Source organism: Humulus lupulus, chromosome 1 (assembly GCF_963169125.1).
Source record: "Humulus lupulus chromosome 1, drHumLupu1.1, whole genome shotgun sequence".
Classification (NCBI taxonomy): Eukaryota; Viridiplantae; Streptophyta; class Magnoliopsida; order Rosales; family Cannabaceae; genus Humulus; species Humulus lupulus.
The window spans coordinates 54,768,459-54,782,822 of NC_084793.1; the positions used below are offsets into that span (position 1 = coordinate 54,768,459).

Genomic DNA, 14,364 nt, shown 5'->3' on the forward strand with positions numbered 1-14,364 from the left:
ATAATATCAAGTTACCAAATTGATTGGTATAATTTAATAAATTGACATATTATATTTAAATTAAAATATATAAAATATAATATTTAATTGCACCTATGCCATATAAAATAGACTTAATCACCATTTGTGCTAATCTTCCATTTTCTTAATTTCTACAAAATCGTAATTCGTAAAACCTTCTCAAATAAAGAAAAAAAAAAAACGAGGTTGCCATGTTGGCGATCTACGTCTTTGGGTGTTCACCAATTATATTAGAGCGCCCTAATACACATTTCCCAAATAGCTTCGTATATATACGCACACACTGACATCTTCTACATCACAACACACCCACTCTCACAACTATAGGCTTCTCTGGACTTTTTCTACTTCGATCAGATTCCCTAGGGTTTATATTTGCATTTTCATCCGGACACTAAAACCCTAAAGATGAGTACAGCCGCTTCAACCAAAGGAGGCAGAGGCAAGCCTAAGTCCTCCAAATCTGTGTCCAGGTCTTCGAAGGCCGGTCTCCAATTTCCCGTCGGCCGAATCGCCCGATTCCTTAAGAACGGAAAGTATGCCGAGAGAGTAGGTGCCGGTGCTCCGGTTTACCTATCTGCCGTTCTTGAGTATCTAGCCGCTGAGGTATGTATTTCACTTGGCTCTTTGATTTTTCCTTATTGGTTGATGAAAATGGAATATTTAATTTTTTCGTTATCTTTTTGCTATTTGGCTACTTTTGATTTGGTTTTTATATTTGTTATTTATCGTTATTCAGAATGGACTATTGCTTTTCGTTTTTGTTTGGCTCGCTGTTGTGCCTTCAGTTTAGAAATGATGTGTCTGTGCAATAGGGTTGATGATAGATACTGTTGAAATGGATGCTTATTGCACAAATTGGGATTGATGTGCTTTCATCCTTGTTTTTTCGTAATCTATTTGCTTTGATTTCCCTTATACTGTTCCACCGAGGAATCTGTGGTAGTGCTATAAGCTTTGGAGGCTGTGGAAGTTGTTTATTTGACATATATCTTTCTTTCCAGGTTTTGGAGCTAGCTGGGAACGCTGCGAGAGACAACAAGAAGAACCGTATAGTGCCAAGGCATATACAGCTTGCTGTGAGAAATGACGAGGAGTTGAGCAAGCTTTTGGGAACTGTTACTATTGCTAATGGCGGTGTTTTGCCAAACATTCACCAAACTCTCTTGCCTAAGAAAGTTGGGAAAGGAAAGGGTGATTTTGGTTCTGCATCACAAGAGTTCTAGTGTGGGGGATCTTTTATATGGTTTCATGTAGGACATGGGCGGAAGTTGTTGTTTTGAGGATAAAGCCTTGTTAAAGATTGGCTCTTTTCCACCTTCTTGGTGTCTTGTAAACCCAAATTCTGGGCAATTTTATTTTTGATGGTTTGAATATAGAACAAAGAAATTCTTCTCTTTACTATATTGATTCAGTGCTACTATAAGTTCACATACCTATCTTGGTCTCTTGTTTACCTAAACTCTTTCTGCAGCCTCTATCTGGCTCGGAAACTTTTCTGTTAGCCTTTTGTTTTCGGACTGAGATTACCGGTCACATTTAACTTTTTAGTCTTTATTCAAAAAATGACATTTGAGTCTTTTAAAGTTTAACAAAAAATGTATAGGCGCCCCATTGTCTGTGGATGGCATCGGTATTTCGCACAAAACTTGGAATCAGTGTCTATGGGTGTAACTCCATTTCAATTCAGGTTTTAGATTTGATAATAGCTACTTTTTTTATCAAGTTTGGGATTCTAAAGGTGGGAAGTAAACTCAAATTCATTTATATTCTTTCTTCCACGAGCTTTCTGTTTTCTCAAGACCAAATAAAAGAAATTAAAATTTTGAAGACAATAGTGCATCACTGAGGTTGTGAAGAGATTTTACTTCGAAGAAGTAAACTATTAAATATTGAATCTTCGCAGAGTGAAAAATTTCATTGAGTTGGTATCTCTTGATTTGAGGGACAGGCAGGAGCCAAGTTGCATAGGTGATTTCGCTCCATTATTCGTGTATAACGTATTCTAGTTTAGTACTTCTCTCTCTTCCACACACACAGAAGCTGAAAAGTGTACTCTGCTTTTTAAAAATAGAATTGACATAAAATTAGCTCAATTCACGTAAATAAAGTTTATAAGATTGATATAAGTTAAATAACTCTCGTTGAAGTTTCAAGTTGGGGATGTAGCTCAAATGGTAGAGCGCTCGCTTTGCATGCGAGAGGTACAGGGTTCGATCCCCTGCATCTCCACTTACTTGTTTTTCTTCACACGCCAAAAACGAACTTTATATTTTCTTTTGCTATCTATCCCCGCCAAACTCAGTACTCGATTAGTTTTGAGGAGAATGGCGGTTCCGCTGTTCAATCTCGCTCCCAACCTCTCAGTTTCAAGGCTCTGCTTCGGTTCAACCACTTTCTATTTCCAATTCACTTACAGTTCTTGTGCATTATTGCTATGATTTCATCAACTGTGTTAAAACTTGAACTCTCCTCAGGGACCATGACATTCGGCGAGCAGAACACCTTATCCGACTCTTTTCGTCTCCTTGACCAAGCTTTTAGCGCCGGAATCAACTTCTTCGACTCCGCCGAAATGTATTTATTCAACTCATTCATCTCTTATTACTTCACTCTCGCTATTCCTCTCTCTTTCTGTTAATATTATATGGGGTTCGATGATTCCAGGTACCCAGTTCCTCAGCGTGCCGAAACTCATGGAAGGAGCGAAGAATATCTTGGCCGTTGGATTCGAGATAGGATGATTTCACGGGACCGAGTCTTCTTGGCCACTAAGGTATTTTCTTTCACTATTATTCTAATTCTTTCGCAGTGTTCCTCGTTTAATCGTTTTATATAATTTTTAATATGTTTCACTGTAGGTTTCCGGACCATCTGGGCTGATGACTTGGATTCGAGGTGGACCGATGTGCTTGGATGCTAGAAATATCACTGAGGCCATCGACAACAGGTATCAGCATTTATATAATAATAAGATGTATATAGTTATATACAAATTATGTGGACTATTGCCTGGTTGTTATGTTGTCGTTTAAGCTAATATCGAACTTGGGAATATGAAGTTGTTCAGTGTAGCATGTACAACTTTTGTTCAAATAGCTTATTCTTGTTATTCTCAGTTCCCATCAAGCATGTAGAAACCTTTGTTATTGTCTATTCGTCTTATATTTGATTTTTATTTACTTGGTTGGATGCAGTTTGTTGAGACTCCGGACAGACTACATTGATCTTTATCAGATTCACTGGCCTGATCGGTTTGTATGTAGATCCACCCTTTATTTGAAATAGGGATGGTATTTGCTTTGTGCCTTGTACTAAAGAGATCCCTTTGATTTATGCTTCTTCACCGTGGATAACACTTCAGCTGATGCTTTCTTTTTACTAGTTATGTTCCCATGTTTGGAGAAACTGAGTATGAGTCAACCCGGCAGTTTTGTTCGATTAGCATAGAGGAACAACTTGGTGCTCTTGGCAGAGCTATTGTTGAGGGAAAGGTAAATTTGATATTATGGTATGTGCCTTTACAATTACCATTTTAGCTCATGTTAATTTCAACTAAAGAAGAATGTTTTGTTTGCAGATCAGATATGTTGGTCTCAGCAACGAAACGCCATATGGTGTTATGAAGTTCGTTCAGGCAGCTCAAAGAGATCCATGCCTTCCAAAAATCATATCTTTACAGGTTTCCTTAAACATTCCAGTTCAGAACTCTCAGGGTTTTTTCCCTCTTGCTCTAGAGTTTAGTTTTGGGCTGATGCAGTGGTTTTGTTTGTGATAGAACTCATACAGCTTGCTCTGCCGAACTTTTGATTCTGGATTGGCTGAATGTTGTCACCACGAAAGGTATTTGATGATTTTATATCATTTGTCTTACCAGGTCTTAACTTTGATAGAAGCATAAATATTATTTCATTTTCCATGGTACTGAGGTGCCAACGAACGTTTTGGTAACACGATATATATTATATGTATATCAGTAGTTTGAGCTAGATAAAATTAGAATTCCAGTATATTTTTAGTGTAGGAGCTGGACAAATCAAAGGAACTTATGGGAATGTTTCTTTATTCATGTGTGGATTTGGGTTAAACTTGACTTTATTTCCAATATGAATGTTTTCAACCGTGTTATCTATTATTCTATGCTGAGCTCTACATTCTAATTTGAATGTATAACTTTTTTGTTGAAGAACTGTTCAGATATATCATCCAGTGCAATAAATTAATGTTTCTTTATTGAGCGTTTTCAGGATTGCCTTATTGGCCTACAGCCCACTTGCAATGGGTATACTCTCTGGGAAGTACTTTTCGCCTGATGGAAGTCCAGGAGATGCTCGGTTGAATATTTTTAGAGGTCTTTTATTAGATTGTTTGGTTAGTAGTTAGGTATGTGGAAAACTAGTCTGTTGCTGACGTCTCAGTTCTGTTATCATCTTAATTTTGCAGGAAGGTATTCAGAAGGGGAATCTAGATATAATCTATCCAACAAATTCATTGAAGCAGCTACTATGGTATGGTGGATTCTTTTGAGTTTGGTTTGTGCATATTCTCATAAAAGAAAGGACTATTAATAGTCAATCATAGATTAGTTTCTACAACTTGGTGTAATCGATACATTACATGGTCGTTGATTTTGCAATTATTTTCATGTGTTAGTGTTCAGGGTTTTCTTTCAAGGAATACCTTATCTTTGTGTAATACATGTGTAACATGGTAGTATGGTAACTGAATGTTAGAAATTCCCCATCACTGTCTAGAATTACAGAAAAGTTTGATTGGGGCACTTAGTTTGGTGGAAGAAATGAAAGTTGGTGATCAAAGTATTTAAATGTAGTGCTTGAAAATTAAATTGTTAAAATGTTAACGTCAAACTGTAATGGCTGGAAATATAAGGACCTACTTGTATATAAACTATTGAAAAATAAAATACGGGAAACATAAAAACAGGTATTTAAAGTGCTGGAAAAAAATGAGCATAAGAAATAGGGATTACAAGATTTCATTAACGTAGTTCTTTACTACAATTTAGGCTTATATAAGAAGGGGCTTTGTAGCTCAATACTTGCTAACCAATCTTGATCATAAACATAGAGTACGTAGTACAAGAGATAAGATTTAGAGAGTAATGCATCTTAGAGGGAAAAAAAATCCGAAGACTTTGACGGTAGAAACAATGATGTACTTAGAGATTGTTAGATAAATTTGGATGTCAAAGATTCTAACTTCAAGATGTAATATGATATTATGTGATTATACTTATGAATATTAAAGAGAGATACTGAATAATAAAGATGGTCAAAGCTATTTATTGTACTGGAATGAAATTTTTTGGATGAGAAAGAATTTACAAAGATGCTTTTGTATTTGGTCCTGTACGAGCATAAGCAGAGTGCTGAATTGTTAACGAAGAGGGTCTGACAACGTATGAGTTGGGGAGATGCATAATTTTTAAACTTGTAATGATAACAGAAGTAAAGAAAATGAAGGAGAAGATGGTTGCAGTAATATTAAGAAAAACAGAACAATCAAATGAAAAGAGAAAAATAAAATGGCCGAAAGAAAACTTGTGGGTGCTAGTGCATGGTCTGATTTTCTTGTGTGATCTGAATTGTCCATTTTGGTGTGTAAGACCTCTATTTACAAGTGTCCGGTTTCTGCTCCATTAAGTAGTTTCTTGTGACCTTCCTAAAGGGCCTCGTTTGGTAGTGGAGTGCTTTTAGACGTCTTGTGAAGGAGTTTCTTCGAGGTGGTTGACACCTTGTATTATGTATACCCTACAGTGACAGTTTATGCTTGCCATTTGGTGGCTGATTTTTAACAGCTACATAGTCAATTATTTAACTAGTTTTTTTTTCTTTCTAATTCTAGTATCTTTCTAAATGTATAAATGAACTTTTATCCAAATCAATGTATGGTTACAAAAAAATGGCAATGAAACTTCCAGAGTGTGGTCAGAAGAAATCTTTCATTCCAAAATGTGGTTTCCTTGTTGATATTATGTCCAAATCTTTTGAAATTCTCGTTTCGTATTGTTTCCACTAATCTAATCTTTATTTTCTGACTGAATTTCACAGGAGTACCTTGATATTGCAAAAATTTTTGGTCTTAATCCAGTATCTCTTGCAATTGGTTTGATTTCTCTCTATACTCAATGCATTGTTTTTGACATTTTCTTATATTTGTTGCAACTGGCAAATTATATCACAGAAAATCTGTGTCACTAAACTATATTTCTCATCTGTGACTTTATTTTTGATGTTGCAGCTTTTGTTTTAAGACACCCTCTTGTTGCTAGTGTCATTTTTGGAGCTACTAAGTCATGGCAGCTTCAGGAAATTCTAAATGCATGCCAGGTTGAGCTCACAAATGAAATAATTGATGAAATAAACAAAATTCATGAAAAAATTCCTAATCCCTGCCCTTAGTATTCATGTTACTCCACTGTTTTGCTAGGTAGAGACTTAAGAAACCTGATTCAAGTCATCTTGCTTTGCAAATCTTGAGAATTGAGATGGAAAAACTAATGTTTTCTTTTGGAACAAGAAAAATGTTTGCCTCAAGGTTTTTTGAGATCCTGATTTTCTCTTTATTTGATTTTTCCCTCCATGCTTGAGAAAAAAGTTTCAAGTGTCAATTTTTTTTAGAGGAAAGTGTTATTAACTTCAAGGAATATACCAATTTTAGTACCTTAGTGTTTATCTTGTTATTAATTTTGGTAAATATTTTTTATTGATAAAAATTCATAATATGTTTTAAATCTAAAATAGTATGATCCAAACTTTAATAGTTATTTATTATCAATAATATCTACGGCCATATATAGAAAGATGAATAACTCTGGAAAGCATGCCCTTCTTTGCTCAAGTGCGAGTGGATTCATAAAAAAGTCTTTTGGTACAATTGATCCCATTAATGACACATTAATTAGTTGACATTTCTTTTGTTTAATAAATACTAAAAGAGTATTACATATATGTATTTTTAAGGGTAAAATATGAATTATAACACACAATTTAAGGAATAGATTTATTTGCACAAAGAGCAGAAAAAATCATAGAGGGAACTCCCCCATTCCAAGAAGCCGATGTCTTTACTAATAAAGCATGCTTGGCAATACAATGAGCTACAACATTAGAGGATCTTGGATTGAAGCTAAAGCCTTTAAAGCTATCCTTAACAGGCACATCTCTAATGTCATTCACTACCCTAATGTCACTGTCTAGATCCCCATGAGACGGAGAGGTCTTGTTGGTCATATCAATTGCCACCTTACAGTCCGAAGAAATGGAGAAACCAGGAAGATGAAGCCTCATGGTAATGTTCAAGCCGTGCTTGATGGTCGAGAGCTTAGTACCTAGAGGTCAAGGTCCCTTGGTACAAAATGAAAGAGTCATTTCCCCACACCAGTTTCGGACCACAAACCCAAGCCCACAACAATCCTCAACCCTGTTAATGTCAATGTCGACATTCACTTTGTAGCAACCAATCTTCGGTGGTTCCCAACAGGTAGAGGTATGTTCTTCATTAGCGTGAGGCTCCCTGTTTAAAGACGTCTTGTTCGCCCATTTGAATTCCTTCAAATATCCAGTAGCCTAGTCAAGTGTATAGTTGGGTTTGGGCACTGGTCTCCTCATCACTTCACTATTTATGCAGTACCAAGATTGCCAGACAACAACAACAAAGAATTCAAAGTTGTCCTTACCAATGTTACCAGCAACATTACTTAAGAAATCAATGGGGTCTTCTTTTCTTGCATCACAACAAATGCTCCTTTTGAAACCACTTTCTTTCCACAGATGTTTGGCCTTCGGGCAATTCCACAAAGCATGTAACCAATCCTCCTGTTCGGATTTAACGGAGCATCTGCTGCAAAAATTATCATCGGAAACTTTCCTGCAAAAGAGCAAACTATTAGTGGGAAGCCACTTGTGGCAAAGTTTAAGTAGAAAGTGTTTAATTTTACTTGGTACACTTGAACTCCACAAGAATTTCCACCACTTTTCTATCTGTCTAATGTCCGATCCTTCAACAATCTCTCTCTCATTTTGAGCAACTCCATAACCACTGCGAGTAGAGTATTCACTGTTTTTGTTGTAGTGCCAAATGATTTTGTCTTGGTGATCAAGGGAGTCATCAGCCCCCCCTCTCTTCTTTCTTCTACACAAAATCTCCTAATTGCACCAATGAATCTTTCTTTCTTTTTTTTTTCGTTGAACCCCACCAGAATTTAGCTACCATACTATGGACATTGTTGATGAAACTTTTAGGAAACTTAAAACAACTCATTGCATAAGTTGAGATAGCTTGAATAACAACTTTATCAGAATTTCTTTATCATATGAGGAGAGCAGAAAATGTTTCCTGCCACTTAGCCGATTCCAAATTATGTCTTTTACTTGAAGGTATCGCTTTCTTTCTCCCCACAAAACAAGGAATACCCATATATTTGTTGAAGCAGTTAGAAATTTTAACTTAAAAATATCAACGATATTATGATGAAGACTAGGATCCACCCTACTCCCAAAATAGATCTCCTATTTATTGAAATTGATTTTTTTGACCCGTAGCTTCACAATAATCATCAGTTTGAGGGCCTCACAATGATCTCTCTTTGCATCCAGACAAAAGATGCTGCGTCATCCACGAAGAAGAGATGGGAGATAAGAGCACTCTCAATAAATGTACTATTTCATCTTTTAAAATACCTCCCCAAAACATAAGTTTTTCTATTTTACCTCTAAATTTTATATTATACCATACATCAACTTCTGTGTATATTTCTCTACATCATTTAAATATTATATATTTAAATATATTTTATTAATTACAATAAAATAAAATAATTGAAAAAGAAAAAATAAATAATAAATATATATACTAAATAGGAGAGAGAAAGTTTATAAAGAAAAATAATAATATTAAAATATTATATAAATATATGTAAATGTTATGTAAACGTAGATATGGATTAATTGGAGTTTGTGTATAGCTATTATAAATATATGTATAAAGGAGCTGATATTTTTGTGAGTTTTAGCTAAATATTATAGAGAAAGTGTATTACAAAATACACCACCAAAACATATTTTTTTTTATAATATACCTCAAACTTTTACATTATACCATATATCAGTTTCTCTATTTTTTCTCTACATCATTTAAATATTATATTTTAAAAAAATATTTTATTCATTTTAATAAATAAAATAATTAAATATAATAGTATTGCACTCATATATATACAAAAGTTTATAAAAAAAAAAATAACATATTTATAGCATGATGTGTTGACGCCGTTTTTCGTCAACTTAAAATGTAGAGCACGTAAACAGTAAAGAATTATGGCCAGAAAAACACAATAAAACAAGGAGAGTTTTTTACGTGGTTTAGCAGTTAACTCTGCCTAGTCCACGAGTTTTTGTTATTAGAACTTAGGAAATTTCTGGAAATCCTTCAGGGATGAATTCTCCAGAGTTTCTCTCAAGACCACAAAATTTCCGTCATTTACAAAGGTACATGACTTCTCTATTTACAGAGGAAGTCTCAGAATACTATCCCACACGTTTTTGGGAAGTTATCCTATATATTAATAAATTTAATGGCTTTAAAGCCTGTAACTCCTATATACAAGGAAACGTCTCCTGAAGACCAGGGGGCGTGTAACCGACTAATAAATATCCCTTTATTGTAGGGAAGTTACAACAATAATATCTCTTGAATGCATGGACTGTGTCCCTTCGAGTGACCTATTAAGCCGTTCGAGATCAGCAATCAGCATCAAGCCCGTCTAAGTCTCTGAGTGAAGTACAAGTTGTCTTGTTTTCCCGAAATCAGTTCGGAAAGGGTAAGTACCACCGAGGCTGCCTTACCCCGAGCTCACACTCATGCCAAGCTCGGGCCACTTGATCCGAGGTCATCTGATAATGGACATACTCCGATGTTCTGTCTTCCGAGCTTACAAGAACTTCGAGGCTGCCCATCTTCGAGGTTGCCACCTGCTTTGAAGGTTTGGTATCTAGTTTAGGAGCATGTATTTCGACCATCTCGAACTCACCCCTGACGGATCCAGATTTCGAGGTCACAACCTCAAGTCTCGAAATCTGGGTGTAACATTTTGCCCCCTCAAAAGTATTTGTTCGAATCCTGTGAGAAGGAAGCTTTTGAACTACTTTCTTTGGGAATTGCACCGTCACACATACTCGAGTGTGGACACGCGTCGGTTGAGTATTGCTTATTCAAGGTACTCGAGTGCCTCGGTAATCTGCCCATGATCGTTCGCCTGCCACCTTTACGGCACCATCTTGTCTCCTATCCCTGACCATTGGATTTGATACGGAATCTAACCAATGGCCCAGATTACTCCTTCTATTAAGATTTTTGATAGCCTATATATAAGACTTCAGTCGTTCTCTTCCTCTCATTTTCACGTTTACCAGAAGAAAAAAGAGAAGAGAAACCCAGAGGCAAGCCCAGAAAGTGTTTGGTGTTACATGTTCTCTCGGCCAAAGAAACAAAGGACCACCAGCTTGTTCGAGACCGTGAGATCATACCTGCAGCCTCTTCTTCAGTCATCTGTTTCTCTGCAACCACCATCTTCAATGTGTAAGTATCTGATCTTAACTTTTATGTATATCTTCTTTTTGTTCTTTACGCCAGTTTCTGCCTTTGTTGCTTTTACATTTCTGGGAATGTGCTGGTTTATTCTTTAGTTTGATATACTAGGATACTTTGATCGATAGATATTAGTTTAGGTTCCCCATTACTGGTTTTGAATCCAGTTCAAATGTAGGAAGATCCAAATATGGTCTTTTTTCTGGATTTTCAAATTTTGGAGGACATATCTTGCACACCAAGATATCAGGTACAAAATCTTGATTTTAAAGAATGCACGATACTCAAAAATACCATTTTTGAATAACCGCCACCTTTTTTCCTGATATTTCGGGATTCTAAAAAATTAGACCCACTTCCCTCCCTTTTTCGTGAAGTACACGTCGTGACACTTAGTCGGGTCTCCAGGATCGAACTCATCTTGTATCCAAGTATTTTCGAGCTTGACCCACCAAGATCGTTATTCTTGATTCCTTGCATGCATGGCCCTCACCATTTTTTCTTTCTTGCTAGATGTCACAGAATCTGGAAAGACGGTGGGGGTCGTTGCTTGCCATCCCATTTCGCCAAAAACTCCGAGCCCGGAGTTGTTGTTTACTTGGAACCAGCGTCTGATTCGTGAACACGAGCTAGCTCGCGAACAAGAAGAAACCCGAGCTCACTATCGTCGTCAAATCGTCGAAGTTATAGAGAAGAAGAGAAAAATCCTTCGAGAGGCTCTTTATCAGGAATCTGACTCAGGGCCCAGATCGATCCCCCTTGATCCCAGGTTGAAAGTGATAGTCGCGTACAACCCAGGAGATCTTCGATTCTCACTGATGGGGGAGCCCTCTACCTCACAGCCGAGGAGGGAAATTTTCGAGGCCGAGCATTATTGGAGCTCGGTTACCTCGCTAGGTCAGATAAACGATATCCTGGCCTTTCATGGTATAAGATTATCAGGCTCGCTAAGGTGTTGAGCCCCTACCTCCCACAAGCGAAGCTGCCGCGCTCCAGGAGATGGAAATCCTGACAACAAGATGAGATACGTGGCTTGGAGCCAGGAGCACATGAAGGCAGGAGCGATACTGCCTTCGAAGTCTTTCTTCAAGGACTTCACAGACTTCGTTGGGTTGGATCCATTCTAGCTCAACACTAATTCTTACAGGGTTCTGTCTGCTCTGAGGTCGCTATACCACGAGCTGAAGTGGGAAGGACCATCGCCAGAGGAGATCCTGTATCTTTTCTGCTTGAAAAGAAATCCCTCCCGAGCTCGGGGAGGAGACGACTTCTATTATCTCTCGAGCTACCCCAAGGAGAAAAAGATGTTTGAGGATCTTCCCAACCATCCTCCTGACTTTAAGAAGGCCTTCTTCTGGACAGATGGCCTAGCTCCGTCTCGATACTACTCGTTCAGACGGATTCGTAAGTATCCCAACCTCCTTCTTTTCTATGCTCGGACTTTTGTCTATAGGCCGGTACTTAGTTGAAATGTATTTTATTTTCCAGTCAACTATCATCGTCCTACTCCTACTGACGAGATGAAGGAGCATAGAGAGACTCTGCTCCAACTCCCTTATGGCAGGAGATCCCTCTCATACCTTTTGCATGAAGGTAAGCTCTGAGCTTGCGGGCTCTTGGGAAATGGCCAGTCCACCTCAGATTGGTCCAATAAAAAATATGACCGCTGGGAGCTCGTGCCTTTGCCAACAGGCATCCTCCCCCCAAGGAGAGAGGTGAGGCCCCCGCCTCTAGTTCGTCGAAGGAGCCCGCAATTAGGGAACGAGGCCAACGATGAAGCCTCGAGCTCGGGATCGGATGATCAAGGTACAGTCATCCTAAGCTCGAAAATGTGGTCCCCCACCCTATTAAAACACAAACCCAATAGGTTAGTATTGTGCGAGGACGATAGAGACCATTTTTGTGTATGGACTTGGGTAGATGAACGAGTTCATAGGTTCGATAGCTGGCTCGGGAAATACGACACTATGTATAGCCTGAACGAGGTATGGAACGGAATAGCCGTCCAATATGGGACCAACGACTATTGGGACCTTTCGAGGTTGACGTCCACCTATAGGGAAGGTACTCCCCCCGCTTCTTCTGAAGATGGGGGAATTTCATGGTCTCCGAGCTCAAGCTCGGAGGAGAGTTCCAGTTAGGTTTTTCTCCACTTGTTTTTTCTTATTTCTTCTACGTTTGTTAGCACCATGCTAAATCTTGATTGCAACTGTGCAGGTGCTATGGACTCTGACCTTGACGCTGTGCTCTACAGTGGCGAGGGGGCTCAAAAGAGTAAGCGCCCAAGAGGCTCGCGGAGGTCAGACCGACCCTCCAAAATCCTCAAGCGCACTGAGAAAACTCCATCAGCTCTAACTACTGCGAGTACAGCCGAGGACCCGACTGCCCAGGTCGATGCATCCGTCTCAGCCGCATCTGCCGCGCTTCCTCCGGCTACAATTCCTCCAGCACTCGGCCCATCCCCGAAAAAACCCTCAACCTCCAAGTCACTCTTGCCGTCGGCCCGACCTCACGTTGATGAGTTCGTGCTTGATAGTGCTGCCGGGGCCCACAGAGCTGTAATTGGCTCGGATATCCTCTCTCGGGTGGGTCAGAGTCTTACGGGATTCGACAATGATCACTGAGAGTTTGTGAATAAGGCTCGAGACTGCAATACTCTTTATGATAAGAGTATTGAACTTACTGCTGCGGTAATTTTCACAACTTACTTTTAATTGCTTATGTACCTTGGCTTATGTTCTAATTCAATCTCTTTGTGTTTCAGGCTCTTGTCGTCTCCGCTCAGCTTAATTATAAGCTGACCAATGAGGTGCACTCGAGCATGTCTTTGGCCCAGGAGTCAAGGAATCTCTAGCTTAAAATGGCTGATGAGCTCAAGGACTCGAAGATAGAGCTCGAAAAGGCGAATGCTCGGCTTGCGGAGCTGGAGAAAGCTAATGCCAAGCTCAAGGAGGAGAAGGCTGCCACTTTCGAGATAATCGAGAGTGAAAAGGCTCGCCTCCTTGCCGAGTACAAAGAGAAGAAGGACAAGGCGGTTGATCAAGCCATGTACAGGATCTGGGCTAGCAACGCTAACCTTGATACCAGCTTCCTGGGCTCTTTCGAGGAAGGATTTGTGGCCAAATGGCAAGCTCGGCTTGACGCGGAGGAGGCTACTCGGGCTGCTTGGGAGACTGCTCAGAAGGATAGTCATACTATTCGTCCTGGAGAGTCTAGTGCTCCTGGTGATGAGAAGGCCAAGGAGACTGCTCCTTCATAAATTTCACTTCGGGGCTGTGTCCCTTTATTTTTGTAATTGTTTTAATTTATGCCCGTAGGGCTAATACAATTTCTTTTTCTTTTTGGCTTTCTTTTAATATATATGCTTTACATTTCTTGATTTGAAATATTTTGCACATTTTATATTAAAGAATCGTGTATGCCTGTTTATTCGCACAAACATAGTTTGGATTTAGGCTTGAGGTTCAATGCATTCACGCACAGTTTGCTCGAATTATCCGCTTCCGATCTCGTTATTTGTCAAGGTCGGATATTACTTTAACCATGAACCTGAAAGTACTTGTATGGTGTGTAATGCAAACGGTTTAGTTATATCTTATTTTTTAGTTACTTTTTCTCGTCCTCAGTTATCTCTCCGAGGTTATGAGTTCGAAACTATTGTTTTATAAGATACTCCAGCCTCGATCTCGACTTAACTCGAAGTGGGTTTATGTTCCAACTTACTGTCGATTAGTT

General features: G+C 38.6%; 3 protein-coding genes and 1 non-coding gene across 5 annotated transcripts; all 4 read left to right on the forward strand.

Annotated features, from left to right (window-relative positions):
- Positions 1-305: 305 nt before the first annotated feature.
- Positions 306-1,425, forward strand: LOC133792619 (histone H2AX). Its single transcript, XM_062230528.1, has 2 exons — positions 306-627; positions 1,026-1,425. Exons 1-2 carry the CDS (start codon positions 430-432, stop codon positions 1,245-1,247), a joined length of 420 nt encoding a protein of 139 aa, XP_062086512.1. The 5' UTR covers positions 306-429; the 3' UTR covers positions 1,248-1,425.
- Positions 1,426-2,180: 755 nt separating this feature from the next.
- On the forward strand, positions 2,181-2,253 carry TRNAA-UGC (transfer RNA alanine (anticodon UGC)). The gene has a single exon. It is a non-coding gene; the product is annotated as a tRNA-Ala (tRNA).
- A 4-nt stretch (positions 2,254-2,257) lies between these two features.
- LOC133792628 (uncharacterized) lies at positions 2,258-6,714 on the forward strand. Of its 2 annotated transcripts, XM_062230539.1 has the most exons (13): positions 2,258-2,406; positions 2,499-2,598; positions 2,689-2,797; positions 2,883-2,971; positions 3,219-3,275; positions 3,407-3,515; positions 3,602-3,703; positions 3,800-3,864; positions 4,269-4,372; positions 4,465-4,529; positions 6,093-6,147; positions 6,283-6,371; positions 6,472-6,714. In XM_062230539.1, exons 1-13 carry the CDS (start codon positions 2,349-2,351, stop codon positions 6,481-6,483), a joined length of 1,014 nt encoding a protein of 337 aa, XP_062086523.1. In that variant the 5' UTR covers positions 2,258-2,348; the 3' UTR covers positions 6,484-6,714. The 2 variants fall into 2 exon arrangements, with proteins under 2 accessions (XP_062086523.1, XP_062086520.1); XM_062230536.1 differs by having other exon boundaries at positions 6,283-6,714.
- A 5,056-nt stretch (positions 6,715-11,770) lies between these two features.
- LOC133828076 (uncharacterized) lies at positions 11,771-13,961 on the forward strand. Its single transcript, XM_062258845.1, has 2 exons — positions 11,771-13,319; positions 13,394-13,961. The coding sequence occupies exon 2, from the start codon at positions 13,490-13,492 to the stop codon at positions 13,886-13,888; it is 399 nt and encodes a 132-aa protein (XP_062114829.1). The 5' UTR covers positions 11,771-13,319; positions 13,394-13,489; the 3' UTR covers positions 13,889-13,961.
- The last annotated feature ends 403 nt before the right edge of the window (positions 13,962-14,364 follow it).